The sequence below is a fragment of the Triplophysa rosa genome, linkage group LG4, assembly GCF_024868665.1.
Source record: "Triplophysa rosa linkage group LG4, Trosa_1v2, whole genome shotgun sequence".
NCBI lineage: Eukaryota > Metazoa > Chordata > Actinopteri > Cypriniformes > Nemacheilidae > Triplophysa > Triplophysa rosa.
In genome coordinates this window covers 23,852,249-23,870,034 of record NC_079893.1, presented here as the reverse complement: position 1 = coordinate 23,870,034, position 17,786 = coordinate 23,852,249, and the positions used below count along the sequence as shown (strand labels likewise).

Here is a 17,786-nt window from a genome sequence, read left to right as displayed (position 1 = left end):
TCTGAGTTCCCTAAGCCTCTGGTACTTTTCATATTTGCCCTACATCTTAGATTATTTTGCTGTACATGATTTATGTTTGTTTCTAGATGTGCAGATATGATAACACCCTTCACTAACAAACAAGTTGAGCATGGACACCTTAGAACGAAATAGACTAGTGCAGAAATATTGAAGAGTACTCTGGCAAGTTGGCAACCAATGATTTGTTACACTGGACGTCACGTGGTCTACATTGCGGAAGACAAACAATGTTTTCAGACTTTGTACATATCTCCTAAACTCCACAGCTATTTCCCCAAATCGGACTGTGTCTTTTTTTATCTGAATGCAATCATGTCAGCAGTTGTTGACGTCCTGATACCCTTCGTGCTTTGCATAGCGCTTGCAAACACTGACATTTTCAACGAAGTTCTGGTGGACGTTACTTACGATCACTATGCGGAGGAAAAAGTCGACAATCTGCCCGCCTTCCTGGCTATGCCGTTCAACTGCCTGATAAATTTAGGATACATATTATTGGGTATCTATTGGCTCCTTCAACCGGTAACAGACTGTAAAGACAGCCGTGCAGTCGCCTATGCCAAGAACGTATTCGCGCTCATGGCAATCGCGTACGGGCCCGTGCAGTGGGTGCGTTTGTCCACCTTGCGCCGCGCACCCTCAGTTTTGGACCAGTGGTTCACTTTTCCAATTTTTGCATGGGTGCCGGTGTGGTGTAATGTCATTGTTAACGGCTGGTCGTCTCGTTACACCATAATAGTTGAAACGTGTTCAATTCTCAGCTATGGACTGGCGCTATTACACGACCGTGGATTTGAAGTTGCATTGGGTTGCCACATCGCCTTCGCAGTGTTTAAGGGTGTCCAAGCGCAGAAGAGTCACGGAGATGCTGTGTCTATGCGTTACTTTTGTTTGGCTGCGCTTTCCTGCTTTGGTTTTGTGGTTCTGAAGCTTCTGGATCATACTCTTGCGGAGTACTGGGTGTTTCAAAATCTCACCGGACATTTCTGGTCCAAAGTTTGCGACATTCTTCAGTTCCATTATGGTTTTTGTTTTCTCACGCACCTCAGTAAAAAAACTCCATAAACGATCATGAACGAAATGTTAGCGTGTATAATAATATGGAATAAATACAATATACACACCTGAAGCAAACTCCTGCTTGACCTCCTGTTTTTAATTAAGAGTGTTACGTAAAGATAATGTGGTAACACTTTACAATAAGGTGCTAATTATTAACAATTAGTTAATGCATTCGGTAAGATGAACTAACAATGAACATTTATTAATGTTAGTTCGTGTTAATTTCAGCATTTTCTTACTAATACATTATTGAAATTAATGCACCATGAACTAACGTGAATAACTGTATTGACATCAGGCGCGTCGCACCCGTGGGGGATGTGGGTGTTTTAACACCCACACTTTTCCCGGTGAGAGGGTTCAACACCCACACTTTTTCTGCAGTTTTTCCGCAGTTTTGCACAAACGCCTTACAGCCGTCGCTCCTCCGTTTCTCTGGCCGCTCTGTGTCTGAGCTCGCTGCGACTGCCTGCTCTCCCCTCCCTCTCAAACATGACACTGGCTTTGAATGTGACCGGCTGATGATTGGCTGTTCTGCCTTAAGTCCCGCCTCTCTTGGTGTGTTAGATTTATCGGTCAGCTCGTGCTGAGGAGGCGGGAATTTATGGTTATCGTTATTTACATCTCCCTTTTCCAGGTACTTTGAATGAGTGTTTATGCTTTTGAGGTTTTTAAATAAGCTTGATATGTGTTTGGGAAGATGTTCTGTTTGTTTTGTTGACATGTCGAGTGTTTTCTGTATTATATTTCGTTTTTTAGACTAATGCTAATTGCTAATTGGGATATTGTTCAGCAGCTAGCTAAATTCGGTTATGTATGTGGCATGCAATGTATAAAGTAACTGTGATGAAGAAGGCAGGGAATTGACGAGGAGGAGGGACACATTGTCATTGTTAAGCAGTGTATTTATGGGTTTATTGCCAGTGCAATTGATTTTGATATTTTGAGCATTGTTTGTTGATTAGCTGAATACTTTTGTGGATACTTACCTGTTGTGTTTGATTGTACCTGTTGAGGAGAAAAAAGTGAGAAATGATGTCATTGTTTGCATACCTGTTGAAGAACTATGAAAGAAAAGTGTATATTATTTTAATGTTTAAAAACAGTAAATTGTTACATTATTTATACCACCAGAGAAAAAGCTTTGTGTGGGCGTTTTTTTTCTTTTTGTTTTTTTTAGTGCTGTCAATCGATTAAAAAATTAATCGGATTAATCACACATTTTTTCTGTGATTAATCACGATTAATCGCACATAACTATTATATTTTAAAATATACTTTTACATTTTAATAATTTCACATTTAATCTTCAAATTGATGTAGAAACAACATATTTCTTTAACAGCATCATTTTATGAAAGCTAACATTTTGATATTAGTACTGTAACTGATGTCTCTATTAAATTGATTATTTTAACATGAATTATAGCCATTCAACAGCATAATTGAGAGCTCAAGTAGGAAACATACAGGAATTGAAGGACACTTTACAGTCTTTATTAATGCTAAATTATAAATTAAATGCAGAAGAATTCTCATTAAAGCTACAAAATCACATTGATTTCTTCTTTTATTTTGTTCTTTGATTAACATTAGTGACAGGAGTCACAGCAGCACGTTTAAGAGCGCGGCCCCTTTAAGAGCTGTCTCAGTACGCAGATCTGACCGTCACCGCACTCCCATTTTCACAACTCTTTGCATTCATTTAAGATTTTATTTTACACTTTGAAGTCTGTGCTTAAGAAAATGCTAGACAAAACGGGCTTTCTGACATAATCTTGTGTGGTTTTATCCATTCAAGCACGAAAGAGAACTGAACACGGATGCGCTGTCTGACAGAGATTCACCGACGCAGCCTTCAGCCCATGACTGTTTACACCAGACTGGACCTCGCGTTGCGTTTTGCCGCGTCCCACAGTTTAGAAGCTATCTATCTCCATTGAACGCGTCAAAGCAACTGTTTCAAATCGCGCTTAAGTGGTTTAAAAGCCTGTACACGAATAAGAGCGTGATTACATAATGTAACGCTAGACAAAGGATGACACAACAAACGGATGCTGCGTTAATTGCGATAAATATTTTCTCACGCGTTAATTTGAAAAAGTTAATCGCATGCGTTAACGCGTTAACGTTGACAGCCCTAGTTTTTTTATATCTCCCCTTCTCAAGGTGCAAGTAAGCCAAATTTAGCAGTCACTGTCCTCAGACCCATGTCACTATCAAGCCTACCACCGAGTGTGTTTTTATACTTTTCTAGTATCACTCATTTAAATGGGAAGCTTTTTATATCTTGTATGTTATACCTTTTGTACCCTTCTGTCATTGTAGTCATCGTTTTTTATTGTTAACAAACAAACCACATCCATCCCCCGCACTTTTGAAAAGCTTGCTACGCCCCTGATTGACATTAACATTAATGAATAAATGCTGAAAAACGACATTGTTCATTGTTAGCTATGGCTTTTACTGATGTTTACAGCACCTTATTGTAAAGTGTTACCGATCATGTTTGTAGATATGGACAAATGAGGTTTATTTTATTTGTACAAAGAAAGTGTACAAATTTCTCAAATCTATTGTACAGTACCTCAGTAATATTCACAGCAGTCCACACCTTTCACTCTCCTATGTTTTTATGTGGGTGAAATTAAAGCATTTGATATTGTAAATGTCTCATCAAGTCTTTAGCATATTAACATAACAGTAAATCTTAAACAAGACCCATAAAAGTTTTTGATATTTACATTTAGTCATTTAGCAGACGCTTTTATCCAAAGCGGCAATTTAGGCTAATTATCCTCTTTAACCCGAAAGGGGCACATATGTAAATGCATAATGTTATAACATACCGACTTGAAGCCTATAATTTTGAACTTGATAAATAAAAACTGTAAACACAATGCGTCATTTGTTACTGATTAAAAGATGTGTTATATTCCCAGTTTTGCAAACATTTTTATAATATTTATCATTTTAGGATTTGCGAATAATACTCATATTTCAAGTTTTGTAATGCCGGTTAGAACTGGCTCAGAATGGTGTAATTTCTTATTGTTCCACAGCAGTATGAGCACTGCCTCTCGGAAGTCTTTATTTGTGCAGTAGATGAAGGGGTTCAAACAACAGTCCAGATACGCCATGACGGATGAAAGTGATCTCAGCCAGTCAGGAGAAGGAGACAGGTCGAGCCTTCCGAGGAGAATTAACTAACAGAAGAAGAATAAACAGAATCATTGCAGCGGAGATAATGTAAGAAGAGTTCTCCCAAAAATGTAAATTGTTATCATTTATTCACCCTCATGTCGTTCAAAACCTGTATATGATTCTTTATGGAACACAAATGATATTTTGGAAATATTTCAGTGGTTTTGTGTTCATACAATGGAAGTCAATAGGGGTTGATGTTGTTTGGTTACCACCTTTCTTCACAATATCTGATTTTGTGTTCTGAAGAAGAAAGTCATTTAGGAATGACATGAAGGTGAGTAAAAGATTGAAGATTTGAATCTCTAACTATAACAATTTTTTTACCACGTTTACCACACAAAGCTGTTATCATTATTTGTAACTTTTCTCACCTCAGATGCAGTAAATGGAGCATAACAGAACAGATACAGGATCACCAGTAGTGGAGTGACAGAAGACAGGTCATCCTCACTACAAAGAGATAAAATAGGCCTACACATGCAACCTCATAACAGGATGAGTCTTATCAAGTTCAAGCCAAATTTCTATGTGCACCAGATGCAATTTTACACACCTGGCACAGTTTTTCCCATATCCTACATAAGTCAGGATGCAGCAGAACAGTATAAGAATTAATGGGACAAAGATGGAGATTGAGAAGGTACAGAGGATGTAAACCAGCATGTCGGAGTAACTGCTTTCCCAGAAAACTGCACACAGCATTTCTGCAGGGTCATACCTGAACCAAGAATAATGTGAGAAATGACATTTTTGAATGTGGATTTGGAAAATCTGATTTTTTAGTTAAATTATGGTACAGACTCACTTTATCCAGTTATAGCCTACCGGCACTGCTCCAAACATAGTTCCAGTACACCATGATGCCAAACATGCTATTGCCATGAGAACTGACAGCCCTTTACCTTTGGAGGGGATACCTAAAAAACGCTGAACACAGAGAACCGCTGAGTTGTAGGGAAGAAGCAGAGAGAAACAAGATGATAGATTTCGTTATTCCAGTTTTGCTCATAATTTCATGCATCCTTTAAGGAATCTGAAGATATAATTTTTTATATAATGTAAGACGAAAATGCAAAATATCGATTTTGTTTTTATGTAGTACTGCTGTGATGCAATAAAGGAAATAAATATTTTCTGCTGATCTATGACAATCCTCATCTTCTCAATTTTAGTATACCTATGCTTCCAAAAGAAGAAGTGATGAAGGTGAATTTTAGCAGACTGACCACCTCACACCATGGTGAGATCTGACCTTCGCTCAGAACAGCCAAGAGAGAGCCACAGATTATGAGAATAGAGCAGAAGAAATCTGAGAGCGTGAGGCTGACAAATGGCAGCCAGTAAATGCACCGAAAATGGTCTTTACACTGTAAAAATAAAGGAAAACAGGATGAAAGTCACTATGTTTTAAAAACATGAAAGGATGACATGATTAAAAAATCTGGAAGAATAACCATAATTACAAAACCATAATTTTCTCATTAATTTGAAGGGATAGTATCTTGTAACTATAACCTTACCACAATTTTAACTACTAAAACCAGTCCATTTCCCAGAACACCTAATACCATCTCCATGCTGAGAATGGGACCAAGCACAGATTTCTCAACTCTGGACCAATACTTCTCCTCTGATTCAGTTATATTATGTGAAGTGTTCACTAAAAGAAAGTTATTAAAACAAGTGCAATTTCAAATTAACAAAAAAAATCACATTTAAAATCAAAGGTCAATGTGAGTAACTAAGCACTATGGTAAAAAAACATACAACACCCTTCTTTATGTTACTCAAGCAAGTCAGTCTATGACACATCACATCACATCAGATTACGATTTGTCTTTCACAAAAAAATGTTAAGTATTTTGTGCAGAAATGATGGACTTACTTTGTCACTGAAGCAGAGAACCACAAATCAACCCAACACTTTACACACCGTTGTTCTGAGGATACGTGATGCTCCAGACACAGTTGGGATTATGTGAAGATGGACGTCACACCTCTCTTTAATTAAATTTATCCTGCCTCATTAAGCATCAGCCACAAAAGCCTTATTCTGCTTTTTTTACAGTGACAGCACTAAATGGTGTGTGTAGCAGAGAATCAGTACAACAGAAAGGATTCTGATTTTTAAATACTTGCAGTATAACCTTATTATATAAACATGTCTATCTCAACCCCAAACCTATTTTCAAAACTTGTATGTCCTATGAGTTCTGTGGCAGTTACTGTGATACATTGGTTTGAACAGTAAAGATCACCACAGAATTATCATGGTACCATGAAACATGAAAGAAACATGATGGGACTTATGTTGTTGTAGCTTAACCTTTTATTGTAAAGGTAAAAACATCATACACACAAATGATATGCTGCTTAAATTTTGATTGTACATAGGCCTATGTTATGTTTAATTGTCATGTATACATAATGTTGAAGACATTGTCAATTAAACTAGAATTTTATTGTAAAATTATATATAAACATTTAAACCAGATAGGAACCACGACAGTCTAAATAAATGACAAGAAAAAATATTTGTATATATTATATCATTTTGTATATAATACAACAAAATATTTAAATTATATCCAATATTCACTTTTCAATTAGCTTTAATTTCTTAAGCACAATATATATATATATATATAAAATGTAATAATAACATAAAGAAAAAAAACTAAATTAAAAGCCGTCGTATGACGAACTAATCTGTGACCTCACTTCCGGCGGACTCCTCGTGCGTTTCCTTACTCGTCCGCTGTTCTGGTTGAGAAGGCCAAATAGCGACTTTCCGGTGAGTGCGGACTGGTTTTTAAACTTTTTACGCTTCTCGTCTTTCTGAGAGATTATACAATGTATTTTGTAGAACTGGTTAAACGAGAATAATTTTTATGGAATCAAACGTTGGTGTAAGGGTTAAAGGAATAATACACGTACAGACAGTGAAAGTCCTTGAGAAATTAACCTGTGGCTAAACTGCTCCCCCAAACACTGTACATGTAACCTTTATAGGTGTTTAACTTTGAGGAATGCACGTGCAAAAAACAAACGTGTATGTGGATATGTATGCATTATCACCGCTGTCTTTTTACCGCTAAATGTGTGAATAGCACGGACGGTCTTGTGCCCCTGCCCTGAACTCATTGCAGTAGTCTTGCATTATCTGACATAACGTTACGGTGACGCAGTTGCGTCAGGCATATTTATGTTGGACATGTTATATGTGTACTGTAAATGGGTTATAGGTATTTATAGATTATGTGGTTCTGAATGTAACAACGGTTAATTTAGCTGATGCCTTGCAATGTAACGGAACCAATGTTTTGGGGTTTTGTTTATTTCCGGTAAGGGGAAGTCAGTCATGATGCACTGTTTTGTATAAGCCCTAGGGGTTAGCCCTGTGTCTCGTTTCTTAAGGCTGCATCCTTGTGTCCTCCAGAGGTATCATTGGATGCGGTATACGGAGGCTTCTCAATTTAGAATTAAACGAGACGTCCTTCGTAGGACATACTGGCAGAAAAGTAAACAGGAAGTACCACGTTGCTATGACAGCACTTTGCACTCAAACACCTGTCAAATTAATAAAATGATTTCTACATGAATTTAAGAGGTAAAACGTTGGTTACTTTCTACCCTAAACAATGCCAAAAGAGTTAAACAAATGTAAAAAAATGCCTTACTGTTTTAAAACTGTTTAAAAATCACTTAACCCTTTTAAACCTATTTACTACATATGCCTGCTAAGATACAAAAAATGTGACACAAATTGTAAACTGTTCACATTTAAACACCACATATTTGGTTGAATGTGCAGCTGTTGCTGTTTATTTAACAGAAGTTGGCAGACGCAAAGAATTGTGGGTTATCTCTAGCAACTAAGGATACACCTCATGTGTCCTCCGAATTCTCGTGAAAGTAGGTCGCATTAGAAGGGTGCCTACAGAGTGTCCTACCTGCTTTTATGAAACGAGACAGCCTCGATGACGTAACAGGCTTCAAATGGGACCTCCGGAGGACACAGCCTTCCGAAACGAGACACAGCCCCTGTTGTGCAACAGTTTGCCCATTTTTATAAAATTTTTACTAACACATTTTACTAAAATTGTTAATGTTATGTGCGAGAATAACTAGTCTAAATCAAATGTTTCATTTAGTCATGCAAAAATAAAGAAATGCATGTATAACATAGTCTTATTTTCTCTTATCCGCCAACCTCTTTTTCTTTATAAAGTGCACATATCTTGAGATGTCTGCAGCATTACGTGTGCTCTACTCTGCATCCAGGCCAGGTGGGTTTACAAATGACTACACTAAAAACTGGGACAAGAATATATTGGCAACGAATTCAGTCGCAATCAGAATTTTAACTAAAGTATCGATGTAAGAGATATGTCATTTTGCATGCATGCCTTTATATAACTAATTGTGTCAATGGCTTTTTCCTTAGGTTCATTTTTGGCCAGTCAAAATCTTGCACGTCCTCTCAGCCTATCAGCACACAGGGCCGGGATTAGTAAGTATATTAACCATAGACATATATATTAACTAGACGCCTCATTGTCCGCTGGATCGTACGTCAACACTGCCGCCATATTGGTGAGGGTAAAAGCAGACTACAAAGACATACGTGTGAATGTTGGAGCTGCAGTTTTCTGGATAAAAACACAACATTGTTTTCATTCCTCAACTAATTTCAATACTTTTCTATTTACGTGGAGTACAGAAACGTTTTGGCTCCAGTTAAAAATGGTTATAGTCTTGAATATGTATTTATTGTCATACGGAACTGTTAAAACTGCTAAAAATGCTTGTCAAGCAATCATTTAGGCTTAATAATTGTGTACACATCGCTAATGTGAAATAATTTAAGGTAGATTAAATGCACATGATCAGAACACAGCTCGTTCACTTTAAAATCCTGGGAAAAATCAAAACAATGCTTCTTTACTATATGGCTATATAATGCTATTTCATACTTATAATGCACAGCAGTGTTATTTGTTTTATTATATCACATACATCATGTTGTACTGCTGTTTTACCGGATTAATAAAAGAACATCTTTTATCTTTGAAAATGTCTAAAATTACTACAGAAAAAGCCATTTCCACAGTGAAAACATTAGTTTTTATATAATACGTAAATTAACCTATATTACCTTGGGTGTTTTGTTCGAAGATTCAAATAAAACTCAGAAACAATCTCTACATGTCTGTGTTTTATTCTCGACTACTGCAACGTGGTTATTTATTCTGTTGCTTGACTTGTCTGCAACATATCACTGAACATGGTGTCATCTAGTGGATTCTCACAAATAACAGGCACAAATAATGGATTTCACATTCCTTATGACAACCATTAATTTTAAAGTAGGCTATAACTATCGAGATATGAAGCAACTCAAGACATGATAAAGTTGTACTCTACGTATATCGTAAACCATTGAAATATGTTAAGAAATGTAAACGTGATTGTGCTTTTAATGACGAAAAAGCGCAGCTCTCCCATTGGATTCAGTGGGCTTTTAGTGCACTGTTGCCCTCACTAATATGGTGGCCCTGTTGACGTATCACAGCAGCAGAGCAAAGCAACTAATGCAGCATCTAGGTATTTAATATGTCTATGATATTAAGTACATAAACAGCCACTCGAGTGTATGTCAAAGTTTATTTCAATTTCAAATGTTATTTCAATATCTCTTATGTGTCACATTACAATCTCATTTTGCAGAGTATGTCAATAATCAGGAAGATGCCACAGATATGAAATCTATCACGGACCGTGCAGCTCAAACACTTTTTTGGACAGAGTTGTTTAGAGGTCAGAAACAACATGTGACCCTTTTGTCTTTAACCCACTTAACATAATCAAACATTATCAGATAACTGTGGCTCATAACTCGGATATGAAAGAATAATCGGGATAGAAACTGACCCAAAATGTTCTTTAATGCAGGGTTGGGAATGACCATGAGCTATCTTTTCCGTGAGCCTGCTACCATCAACTACCCGTTCGAGAAGGGCCCTCTGTCACCCCGTTTCCGTGGCGAACATGCCCTGCGCAGGTATCCCTCTGGAGAAGAGCGATGCATTGCATGTAAACTATGTGAGGCCATTTGCCCAGCCCAGGTATAACTGCATTTCTCATTTTGTTATGATCTTTTATTTTTCTGTAATTAATTGCAAGAATATGAAAACTGGCAGAAATATGATGTATAAACAAATGCACTAAAGGTTTATGACTGGCTGTGTTTCAGGCCATCACGATTGAGGCAGAGCCCCGTGCTGACGGTAGCAGGCGAACTACACGCTATGACATAGATATGACAAAATGCATCTACTGTGGCTTTTGCCAAGAGGCGTGTCCTGTGGACGCAATTGTAGAGGTGAGAGCCTGACAGCACATAACCCTGCTGATAACTCAAGTGTCATGTAGACATCAGTCAAATTCTTCTTTTACCAGTCATCCTGTGACTATATTAACTGAAGTAAATATAATTTTCCCTGTCTATCTCTCAGGGTCCCAACTTTGAGTTCTCCACCGAGACTCATGAAGAACTGCTTTATAATAAGGAAAAGCTCCTCAACAATGGAGACAAATGGGAGGCGGAGATTGCTGCCAACATTCAGGCTGATTATCTCTACAGATAGACAATCTGTCAGACTATATTCATGGACTCAACCCAGTAACAGTACAGACTTCATGCTCTTTAACCAATAGTCCAAGTTTCAAATGTATATTTTAGATTTGGTTTTCAGACAGGTACAGTTGTGTTGAGTGCTCTTTCAAAGCCGAGGGATTGACTTTTTTTGAAGAGACACATACTGATTTCTCTCTCAATGTAAGCATAACTGCACATTACTGGAAAACTAAGATGAATGATGCACTATGAGGCAAATGTTAAGTGTTCATTTCAAGATATTCAATCAATCCATCCTCTCCAAATTATTATATCCTTACAAATGATCCAAGAAAGAGATGTAACCTTTAAAGCACTTCAGCGAGTTTGTTGAATTTCTCACATTATATCCTTACCAGATAAACAGTTTTATTTGTGCTTGTGAGAACTGTACAAAGACTAAATACTTGTGGACCGTATAAAATAAATAAATTAATGCTCTGTCTAAATCTTTTGATAATTTGCTGTCTTCTTTTAAAGGTATTTGTATTTGATCAACAATGCATGACCATATTTTAACATCATACGGGAGAAATGTATTAATGGACATTAAGCACTGTGATAAGGGTTTTTAATTACTTGTGGTGGTGTTGGTTGGTGTCTTTTAAAGCTTAGAACCCTACAATCAATTTACAAACTACAAATTACTTTATCCCAATTTTGCAAATTCCTTAAATTAAATGGGAAATCCAAGACTGCTGACTGGGGTGTTACTTTTATTTATTTATTAAATTAAATTCGGTACAGTTATTTAAGATGACATACAATTATACTTTACAAAAGAAACCAAGTTTGCAACATACAATGCTTTCGTTTTTTTTTTACCAGGGCTGTGGTAATTTAATGAACATGAAACATTTTTATTGTAAGTTGCATTGTCTGTTTTAAGGTTTAACAATGCAAAATCAAACTGTCCAAGCCAGCAATATCAGACATGATGCCCAAAACCCGACGTAATAAATGACTAGGCCTATATGATCAATCAAAAAGTAAATCTAATGCGCAAAAACGCAGTCAAAGAACACAATCCACCTCATATGCTAGTTGGTCGGTGAGATGTGCACTTTGTGGAGATCGAGGAGCACCTCGGAAGAAGCAGATTAGCTACCCAGCATTCAACTGTTGAACTAATCCGATTTGAGAGGATAGATTTAGGACAACTACCAGTCTGGGACCTACTGCCATATTGTCTGTTCTTTTTTAATAAGAAAAGATAGAGAATATACAGTTTTCATTTTTCTTAAGTGCGTCAACAAGGTCTTTCTGAGGCTCTCAAATGGCTGTAGGTATGTGATGTAGTTTATCAATCTGAAGACGACGTTGCCTCTTTTTTATCTTCCACGTTAGTTGTTATAGAGAGTTGATTGCCCGTAAGTGACATTGAACCGAAGATGAAGGACCGACTGGAGCAACTAAAAGCGGTAAGAGAATAATGATTGAACTTTCACCTTTCCTCAACTAAATATCTTTTTACGGCGAATTACGACGTATTAATGCCGTTTTTAGCTACAAATGAATCGGATTCGAGATGTTATACACTCATTGTTTTCAAAGTGCAGAGCACCGGGCCGCATCTTTTGGATTGCGAACTGTCATTGAATCGATCCCATGAAAAACATTCTACAATATTATATACTATAAGTGCACTGTAATTAATTGTATAACGTTACTATTGTGTAGTTTTAACTGTAGTACATGGGTAAACTGTAAGATTGTAGTTTGAAAGATTTAAAAACCTGTTAGTATATCAGCATTTTACTACAGTTTACTATAGTAAATATTATACTGTAGCAGTTTGATGTGGGATGTCACCAATTATCTGGGTTGACATCTTTATTCGAAAGGCATGCATCCACCATCTCTGTCATGTGGATAGATAAACAGTTTCCTCAGGTTGAAAAATCTTGCCACAGCAGTGGGCAAACTGGACTTCTACCTGTTAAAGTATGTGGTGGTTATGTCCCTGTGTTTTTGTCCTATAGCAGAAGTCAGATCAAACAGCTGATGATGTGGAAATTCCAGTGGAAAATAAAGAGTTTATGGATGAGTTCTTCATACAGGTATATGTAAATGAACTATGTTGTTTCCAAATGAACATTTCAACGTCATCCAATGTCACAATTGACTTATTTTTTGTTTTCTATAGATTGAGGAAATCTGGACCAGTATAGACCAGATTGATGAGAATGTGAATGAGATAAAGCGACTGTATTCTATCATCCTTTCTGCTCCTACATCAGAGCAAAGTTAGTATCATAACATTTTACTTTAACTATAACCACCATCCTTTTTTCATATTTTTTTAATTCATTGTTATAATATTTTTCTCTGTTCCCATACTCTAAACTAGACTTTTCCCAAACATGTGCAATGTTCAAATCTTCACTTGATTGTAATTCCTTATTTTTAATCACCATTTTTATTTCTCATAGAGACACAGGACGAGTTGGAGGCAGTTACTAATGAGATAAAGAAACTGGCCAACAATGCTCGCAACAAACTCAAAAGTCAGTTTTGCATCTTCATGATAAGATACAAATTGTGGTCTATTGTGTAATAATTTCTTGATTACTTGGATACTTTTTTAAACTGTGAAACATTTGCCTGTAACCAGAGGTGGACGAAGTACACAACTTCCTTACTTGAGTGAAAGTACAGATACTACTGGTCAAATATTACTCCACTACAAGTAAAAGTTGTAAAGACAGATTCTTACTTGAGTAAAAGTACAGAAGTACGTGCTTTTAAAAGTACTCAAGTATTAAAAGTAAATTTCCTTTATGTCAGTTGTGCATTGTTTTATTGTCGTATACCTTATGCCTCTGAAGCAACCTACTGAATACACCGAGTAGCTCACAGTATCAGTTGTATTAAAGTAGTTCACTTCAAAATTTGCCCCCATTGACTTTCCATAGTAGTTTTTATTCCTACTATGGAAAGTCAATGGGGGCAAATTTTGCAGTGAGCAACTCCTTTAAGAGCTTTATATGTTTAGCACATATATGTTTCGTTTAGATATAATCCTGTATGATCATTTAGCCTAATTATATCCTCATTAGCCCCCTGGGCCTATATGTATTTATGAGCAGTGTTCTTATATTTTGTATATTCCCTTTACCAGTTTTAGCAGCAATTTACCAGTAAGTAGTAAGGTTCTTGTAAATAGTTAAGTGTAGAAGCCATGTGTTTGTTGGATTTATTACCATTTGTATTACCATAATTTAACTACAAACATAAACTATAGCTAGTATAATGAAACTATGGTATGTTTAGTTGCTGTGGTTTTACTAAAGAATTCAAATGAGATTTTTTAAATTAAATTCCTCTTTGTAGTGTGTTTGGGGTTTTATTCCAATACGATTTACCATCCCACCAATAGAATCCATCACGTACAAGTAGACAACATGTATCCATAGTACAATTCCCATTATAACCATTAAATCCATTACATTTTATGTTGTATTTTGGGCAGGGTTCTATTGTTTTTATTTCAACAAGAATACAACTATAGTTACTTCAGTAGAAACATCATTCATTTTCCAAATCGCTTTAAATGATATAGCAGCAGATCAGAAGTTAACACACACGCGTAGCTCAAGGTGTATGTGTTGCTTATTTACCGTTTAGCCGTTATGTCGATCATTTTCATGACAATGTTTCTACGATCTTTGACTGATCGTAACCCACAGATGATTACACCACACTTTAAAGTGCCTTTTTCGTCTTTTATTCTTCTATTTGCCTTTTTAGAGCGCTATCAACGGTGTAGCAGCGCCTATACGTTTACATTAGTTTAGCGGGGAAGATCCCAGAGTTGCCAGATTTGCGTTAAAAAAATCTGCCAAATGGCCATTCAAAGCTTGCCGGAAAACCGCGAGCTTAGACAAACTGAACTACTTGGCAACAGTAAAAGGTCCTGGAAGATCGCAAGCCAGATAAATTGCGCACACAGGAAACCCCGCTGCATAGAAACCATTTTCTACTTTTGGACCTTTTTATAAATGTAGTGGAGTAAAAAGTATGATATTTGTCTTTCAAATGTAGTGAAGTTAAAGTACAAGTACTCAGAAAAAATAATACTCAAGTAAAGTACAGATACTCAAAAAGTGTACTTAAGTACAGTACTCAGGTAAATTTACTTCGTTACTGTCCACCACTGCCTGTAACTATAACATCATGTAGTGACATTTTGTTACTTTACTGAAATAGTAAAAATAGCAATGTTGTCAACAGGCATTGAGCAGAGCTTGGCATCTAACACAGAGGAGAGAATTTCAGCAGATGTACGGATAAAGAAATCCCAGGTAACCCACCAACACTATCTTTCCCAAACAGATGTAAAATTCTTTTTTTTATTCATACAATGCTCCTCTCTTCATTTTTCCATTCAGCAAGCAATTCTTGCTAAGAAGTTTGTGGAGGTGATGACCAAATACAATGAAGCACAAGTGGAGTTTAGAGAGAAGAGCAAAGGGCGCATCCAGAGACATTTGGAGATCAGTCAGTGACAATCATATACACAGACTTTCTATTTCTTCCTACTTTCTAAAAAGGTTCCTTGTTCTGAAAAGCACAATGCTACTACATGCATATGTAAGGTCAATGTTGGATTCTGTTTTGTAGCTGGTAAAACCACTACTGATGAGGAACTCGAAGAAATGCTGGATGGAGGGAATGCTGCAGTATTCACAGCAGGGGTTGGCACTATTCTGTAGATTGTACTATATGTCTGTTTGATGTTTTCTTGTAGGAATCAAGCTACATGTTGTGTTGGGTATTAAACCTATATGGTATGGTACATTGTTTTTATGTGTCATTCAATTATGTGCATTACAAACTATATTTTTTTCTGTAGATAATGGACTCTAGCATATCAAAGCAAGCACTGAGTGAGATTGAGGCAAGACACAAGGATATTATGCGACTGGAGAGCAGCATAAAGGAGCTGCATGACATGTTTGTGGACATTGCAATGCTGGTGGAGAATCAGGTGCATGCTTGTGTCGTTTCTAGAGATAAATGAAGGGATTTCTCCACTTTCTGAGGCTTAAAATCAAACACTGCCCATAGATTTTAGCATTTTATTCTGGTTTATGAACAGGGGAGCATGATAGACAGAATTGAGAGCAACATGGACCAGTCGGTGGGCTTTGTAGAAAGAGCAGTGGCTGACACTAAAAAGGCTGCCAAGTTCCAACAGGAGGCACGCAGGGTAAGCTTGCAAAAATTTAGCAATGCAATTGCGCTGTATCACGGTTTATAAACGTCTTTTCTCTCACTTTCAAATACAATAATTTCTTTTTTACTATCAACATTTCGTCTTCTCACTCTCCTCCACTGTTGCTATGTAATTATCATACTCTCCCGGTCACTCCCTTATACATGTGTAGAAAAAGATGATGATCATACTGTGCTGCACAATTATGGCCGTCATCGGAGGTTCTCTGGTGTATAGCTGGCTTACATAAACCTTCAACAAGGTAAACTTTTAATACTAAATATTGTGGAATTTCTGTTTCTGCTAACATGAAGAGTGATAATGTGTTCTAATATTATTTGTGATTTAAAAGAGTAACTGGTAAAAAAAAGTATCAGGCGTTTGTGATGCTGCATGCTGTAAGTTACATTCTGTCTTTCCAGGTGAAGGTTATCTTCTCCAAATTCATAGTCTGTGATCAATAAAGAGAAGCATCTTTGAGCCGATGAACCATAAGCACCCCCACATATGTTTTCTGTGTTTCTGTATCATTATTTCTTCTTGTTTTCTTTTTGTCTTTTGTTATCTTGCTAACTTATCAATTGCCTTGCACTGTTAGATGCATTGTACTAAAATGAGTGCAAGCTACCTGGGAATTTTATAAAGAGCTGCATTATAAAGTGTCTATTTTATTGACAATCGACAATATTGTTTCAGGGAACTTATATTTGTGTTAAGATAAAAGAGGTTAATTGTTTTGTTGTAGAGGCCTCATTTTGGTAACTGGCATAGTGACCCACCCTAGGCTTCCAGTGACAAATATTTTGTGCACTTAGTACTTATTCGAAAAGAAAACTCTTAACCCGTAATTTATTTTCACGTTTAGGTGAAGATAAGGTTTAGGTTTTTTAAAGAGGGTGATAGGGGACCCTTTATTATTGATCATTTGTTAATTGTAGAGTTATTGTATTGTGTAGTATTGAGTTATTGAAGAGTAGCACAAAAGTATTTCTGTATTTCTAAAGTTAATGTTTTTTGCTTGTGTAATTGATAATTGTAGAATTGCATATTTTCAAAGTGGTTGAAACTTGTGATTAAAAATGAAGTTAAATACAGTATAAAATAATTTTGTTTTTTCATTTAGAATTAAAAAATAAAAATGTATTATCTATTATAATTTCTTGACTTATTCCTTTTTCATAAAATAAATAGAAACGGAAACAAAAATAAAAGCAACTTGGTAAATAAAATAAATTAAAACCCAAATCCTCTAATACACTTAAAGGGAACCCGGTGTATAGAGAGATGTATGGCTTAATGCGTTGTAATAGCCTTACACTACTAGCATTTGTCGTTAGAAACACATCAAATATTTTCAGCTCCTAAAAAACCGTACATGTAATACTCATTTTAACCTAAGGAGGCCGCCATGTTCTTTTTCGATGACGTAAACTGGTTGCAAGCACAGCTAGGCAGCCAAACTAAACACCGACACACTAATCAGTTCTTTAGTAAATATAAGGTTCTGTAGGATAATATATATATATTATATATATGTGTGTAACAATGTTCACAGCAAGTAAGAAGGAGGAGGGAACCGGCGAACGTTGAACAACAAAA

At 36.4% G+C, this 17,786-nt stretch overlaps 5 protein-coding genes across 7 annotated transcripts in view; 3 read left to right on the top strand and 2 right to left on the bottom strand.

The window, feature by feature from the left end:
- Window positions 1-212: 212 nt before the first annotated feature.
- On the top strand, window positions 213-5,431 carry tmem187 (transmembrane protein 187). Of its 2 annotated transcripts, XM_057332561.1 has the most exons (4): window positions 213-1,720; window positions 4,146-4,332; window positions 4,537-4,564; window positions 4,667-5,431. In XM_057332561.1, exon 1 carries the CDS (start codon window positions 334-336, stop codon window positions 1,084-1,086), a length of 753 nt encoding a protein of 250 aa, XP_057188544.1. In that variant the 5' UTR covers window positions 213-333; the 3' UTR covers window positions 1,087-1,720; window positions 4,146-4,332; window positions 4,537-4,564; window positions 4,667-5,431. The 2 variants fall into 2 exon arrangements, with proteins under 2 accessions (XP_057188544.1, XP_057188543.1); XM_057332560.1 differs by lacking the exon at window positions 4,537-4,564.
- On the bottom strand, window positions 4,024-7,434 carry si:dkey-9i23.8 (melanopsin). The gene is made up of 7 exons (XM_057331768.1): window positions 7,383-7,434; window positions 5,811-5,950; window positions 5,468-5,657; window positions 5,096-5,234; window positions 4,844-5,008; window positions 4,662-4,740; window positions 4,024-4,289 (listed from the first exon to the last, which is right to left on the bottom strand). Exons 1-7 carry the CDS (start codon window positions 7,432-7,434, stop codon window positions 4,077-4,079), a joined length of 978 nt encoding a protein of 325 aa, XP_057187751.1. The 3' UTR covers window positions 4,024-4,076.
- ndufs8a (NADH:ubiquinone oxidoreductase core subunit S8a) lies at window positions 7,004-11,436 on the top strand. Its single transcript, XM_057331680.1, has 7 exons — window positions 7,004-7,084; window positions 8,522-8,579; window positions 8,738-8,803; window positions 10,021-10,110; window positions 10,246-10,418; window positions 10,547-10,675; window positions 10,809-11,436. Exons 2-7 carry the CDS (start codon window positions 8,537-8,539, stop codon window positions 10,938-10,940), a joined length of 633 nt encoding a protein of 210 aa, XP_057187663.1. The 5' UTR covers window positions 7,004-7,084; window positions 8,522-8,536; the 3' UTR covers window positions 10,941-11,436.
- Window positions 11,437-12,105: 669 nt separating this feature from the next.
- On the top strand, window positions 12,106-17,337 carry stx3a (syntaxin 3a). 2 transcript variants are annotated; one of them, XM_057331338.1, is made up of 11 exons: window positions 12,106-12,390; window positions 12,952-13,029; window positions 13,116-13,215; window positions 13,402-13,476; window positions 15,203-15,273; window positions 15,361-15,469; window positions 15,593-15,666; window positions 15,825-15,959; window positions 16,071-16,181; window positions 16,360-16,449; window positions 16,610-17,337. In XM_057331338.1, the coding sequence occupies exons 1-10, from the start codon at window positions 12,361-12,363 to the stop codon at window positions 16,435-16,437; spliced, it is 861 nt and encodes a 286-aa protein (XP_057187321.1). In that variant the 5' UTR covers window positions 12,106-12,360; the 3' UTR covers window positions 16,438-16,449; window positions 16,610-17,337. The 2 variants fall into 2 exon arrangements, with proteins under 2 accessions (XP_057187321.1, XP_057187322.1); XM_057331339.1 differs by having other exon boundaries at window positions 12,107-12,390; window positions 12,955-13,029.
- Window positions 17,338-17,531: 194 nt separating this feature from the next.
- Window positions 17,532-17,786, bottom strand: part of LOC130553029 (heat shock protein HSP 90-alpha-like) — a 6,632-nt gene continuing 6,377 nt past the window's right edge. The window contains exon 11 of the mRNA XM_057331767.1: window positions 17,532-17,548. Within this exon, the coding sequence (XP_057187750.1) occupies window positions 17,532-17,548 (17 nt within the window). The remainder of the gene's footprint in view (window positions 17,549-17,786) is intronic.

Bases quoted from the DNA above. Each gene is read 5' to 3' on its own strand.
- stx3a (XM_057331338.1), top strand. From the start codon at position 12,361: ATGAAGGACCGACTGGAGCAACTAAAAGCG. The intron at 13,030-13,115 runs GTATATGTAAAT...TGTTTTCTATAG, and splicing joins TGGATGAGTTCTTCATACAG to ATTGAGGAAATCTGGACCAG. The intron at 15,667-15,824 runs GTTGGCACTATT...TTTTTTCTGTAG, and splicing joins CTGCAGTATTCACAGCAGGG to ATAATGGACTCTAGCATATC.
- ndufs8a (XM_057331680.1), top strand. From the start codon at position 8,537: ATGTCTGCAGCATTACGTGTGCTCTACTCTGCATCCAGGCCAG. The intron at 8,804-10,020 runs GTAAGTATATTA...CTCATTTTGCAG, and splicing joins AGCACACAGGGCCGGGATTA to AGTATGTCAATAATCAGGAA. The intron at 10,676-10,808 runs GTGAGAGCCTGA...TCTATCTCTCAG, and splicing joins CTGTGGACGCAATTGTAGAG to GGTCCCAACTTTGAGTTCTC.
- tmem187 (XM_057332560.1), top strand. From the start codon at position 334: ATGTCAGCAGTTGTTGACGTCCTGATACCCTTCGTGCTTTGCATAGCG.
- si:dkey-9i23.8 (XM_057331768.1), bottom strand. From the start codon at position 7,434: ATGAGTTCAGGGCAGGGGCACAAGACCGTCCGTGCTATTCACACATTT. The intron at 5,658-5,810 runs GTAAGGTTATAG...TTATTTTTACAG, and splicing joins TTTTAGTAGTTAAAATTGTG to TGTAAAGACCATTTTCGGTG. The intron at 4,741-4,843 runs GTGTGTAAAATT...ATCTCTTTGTAG, and splicing joins TATGGGAAAAACTGTGCCAG to TGAGGATGACCTGTCTTCTG.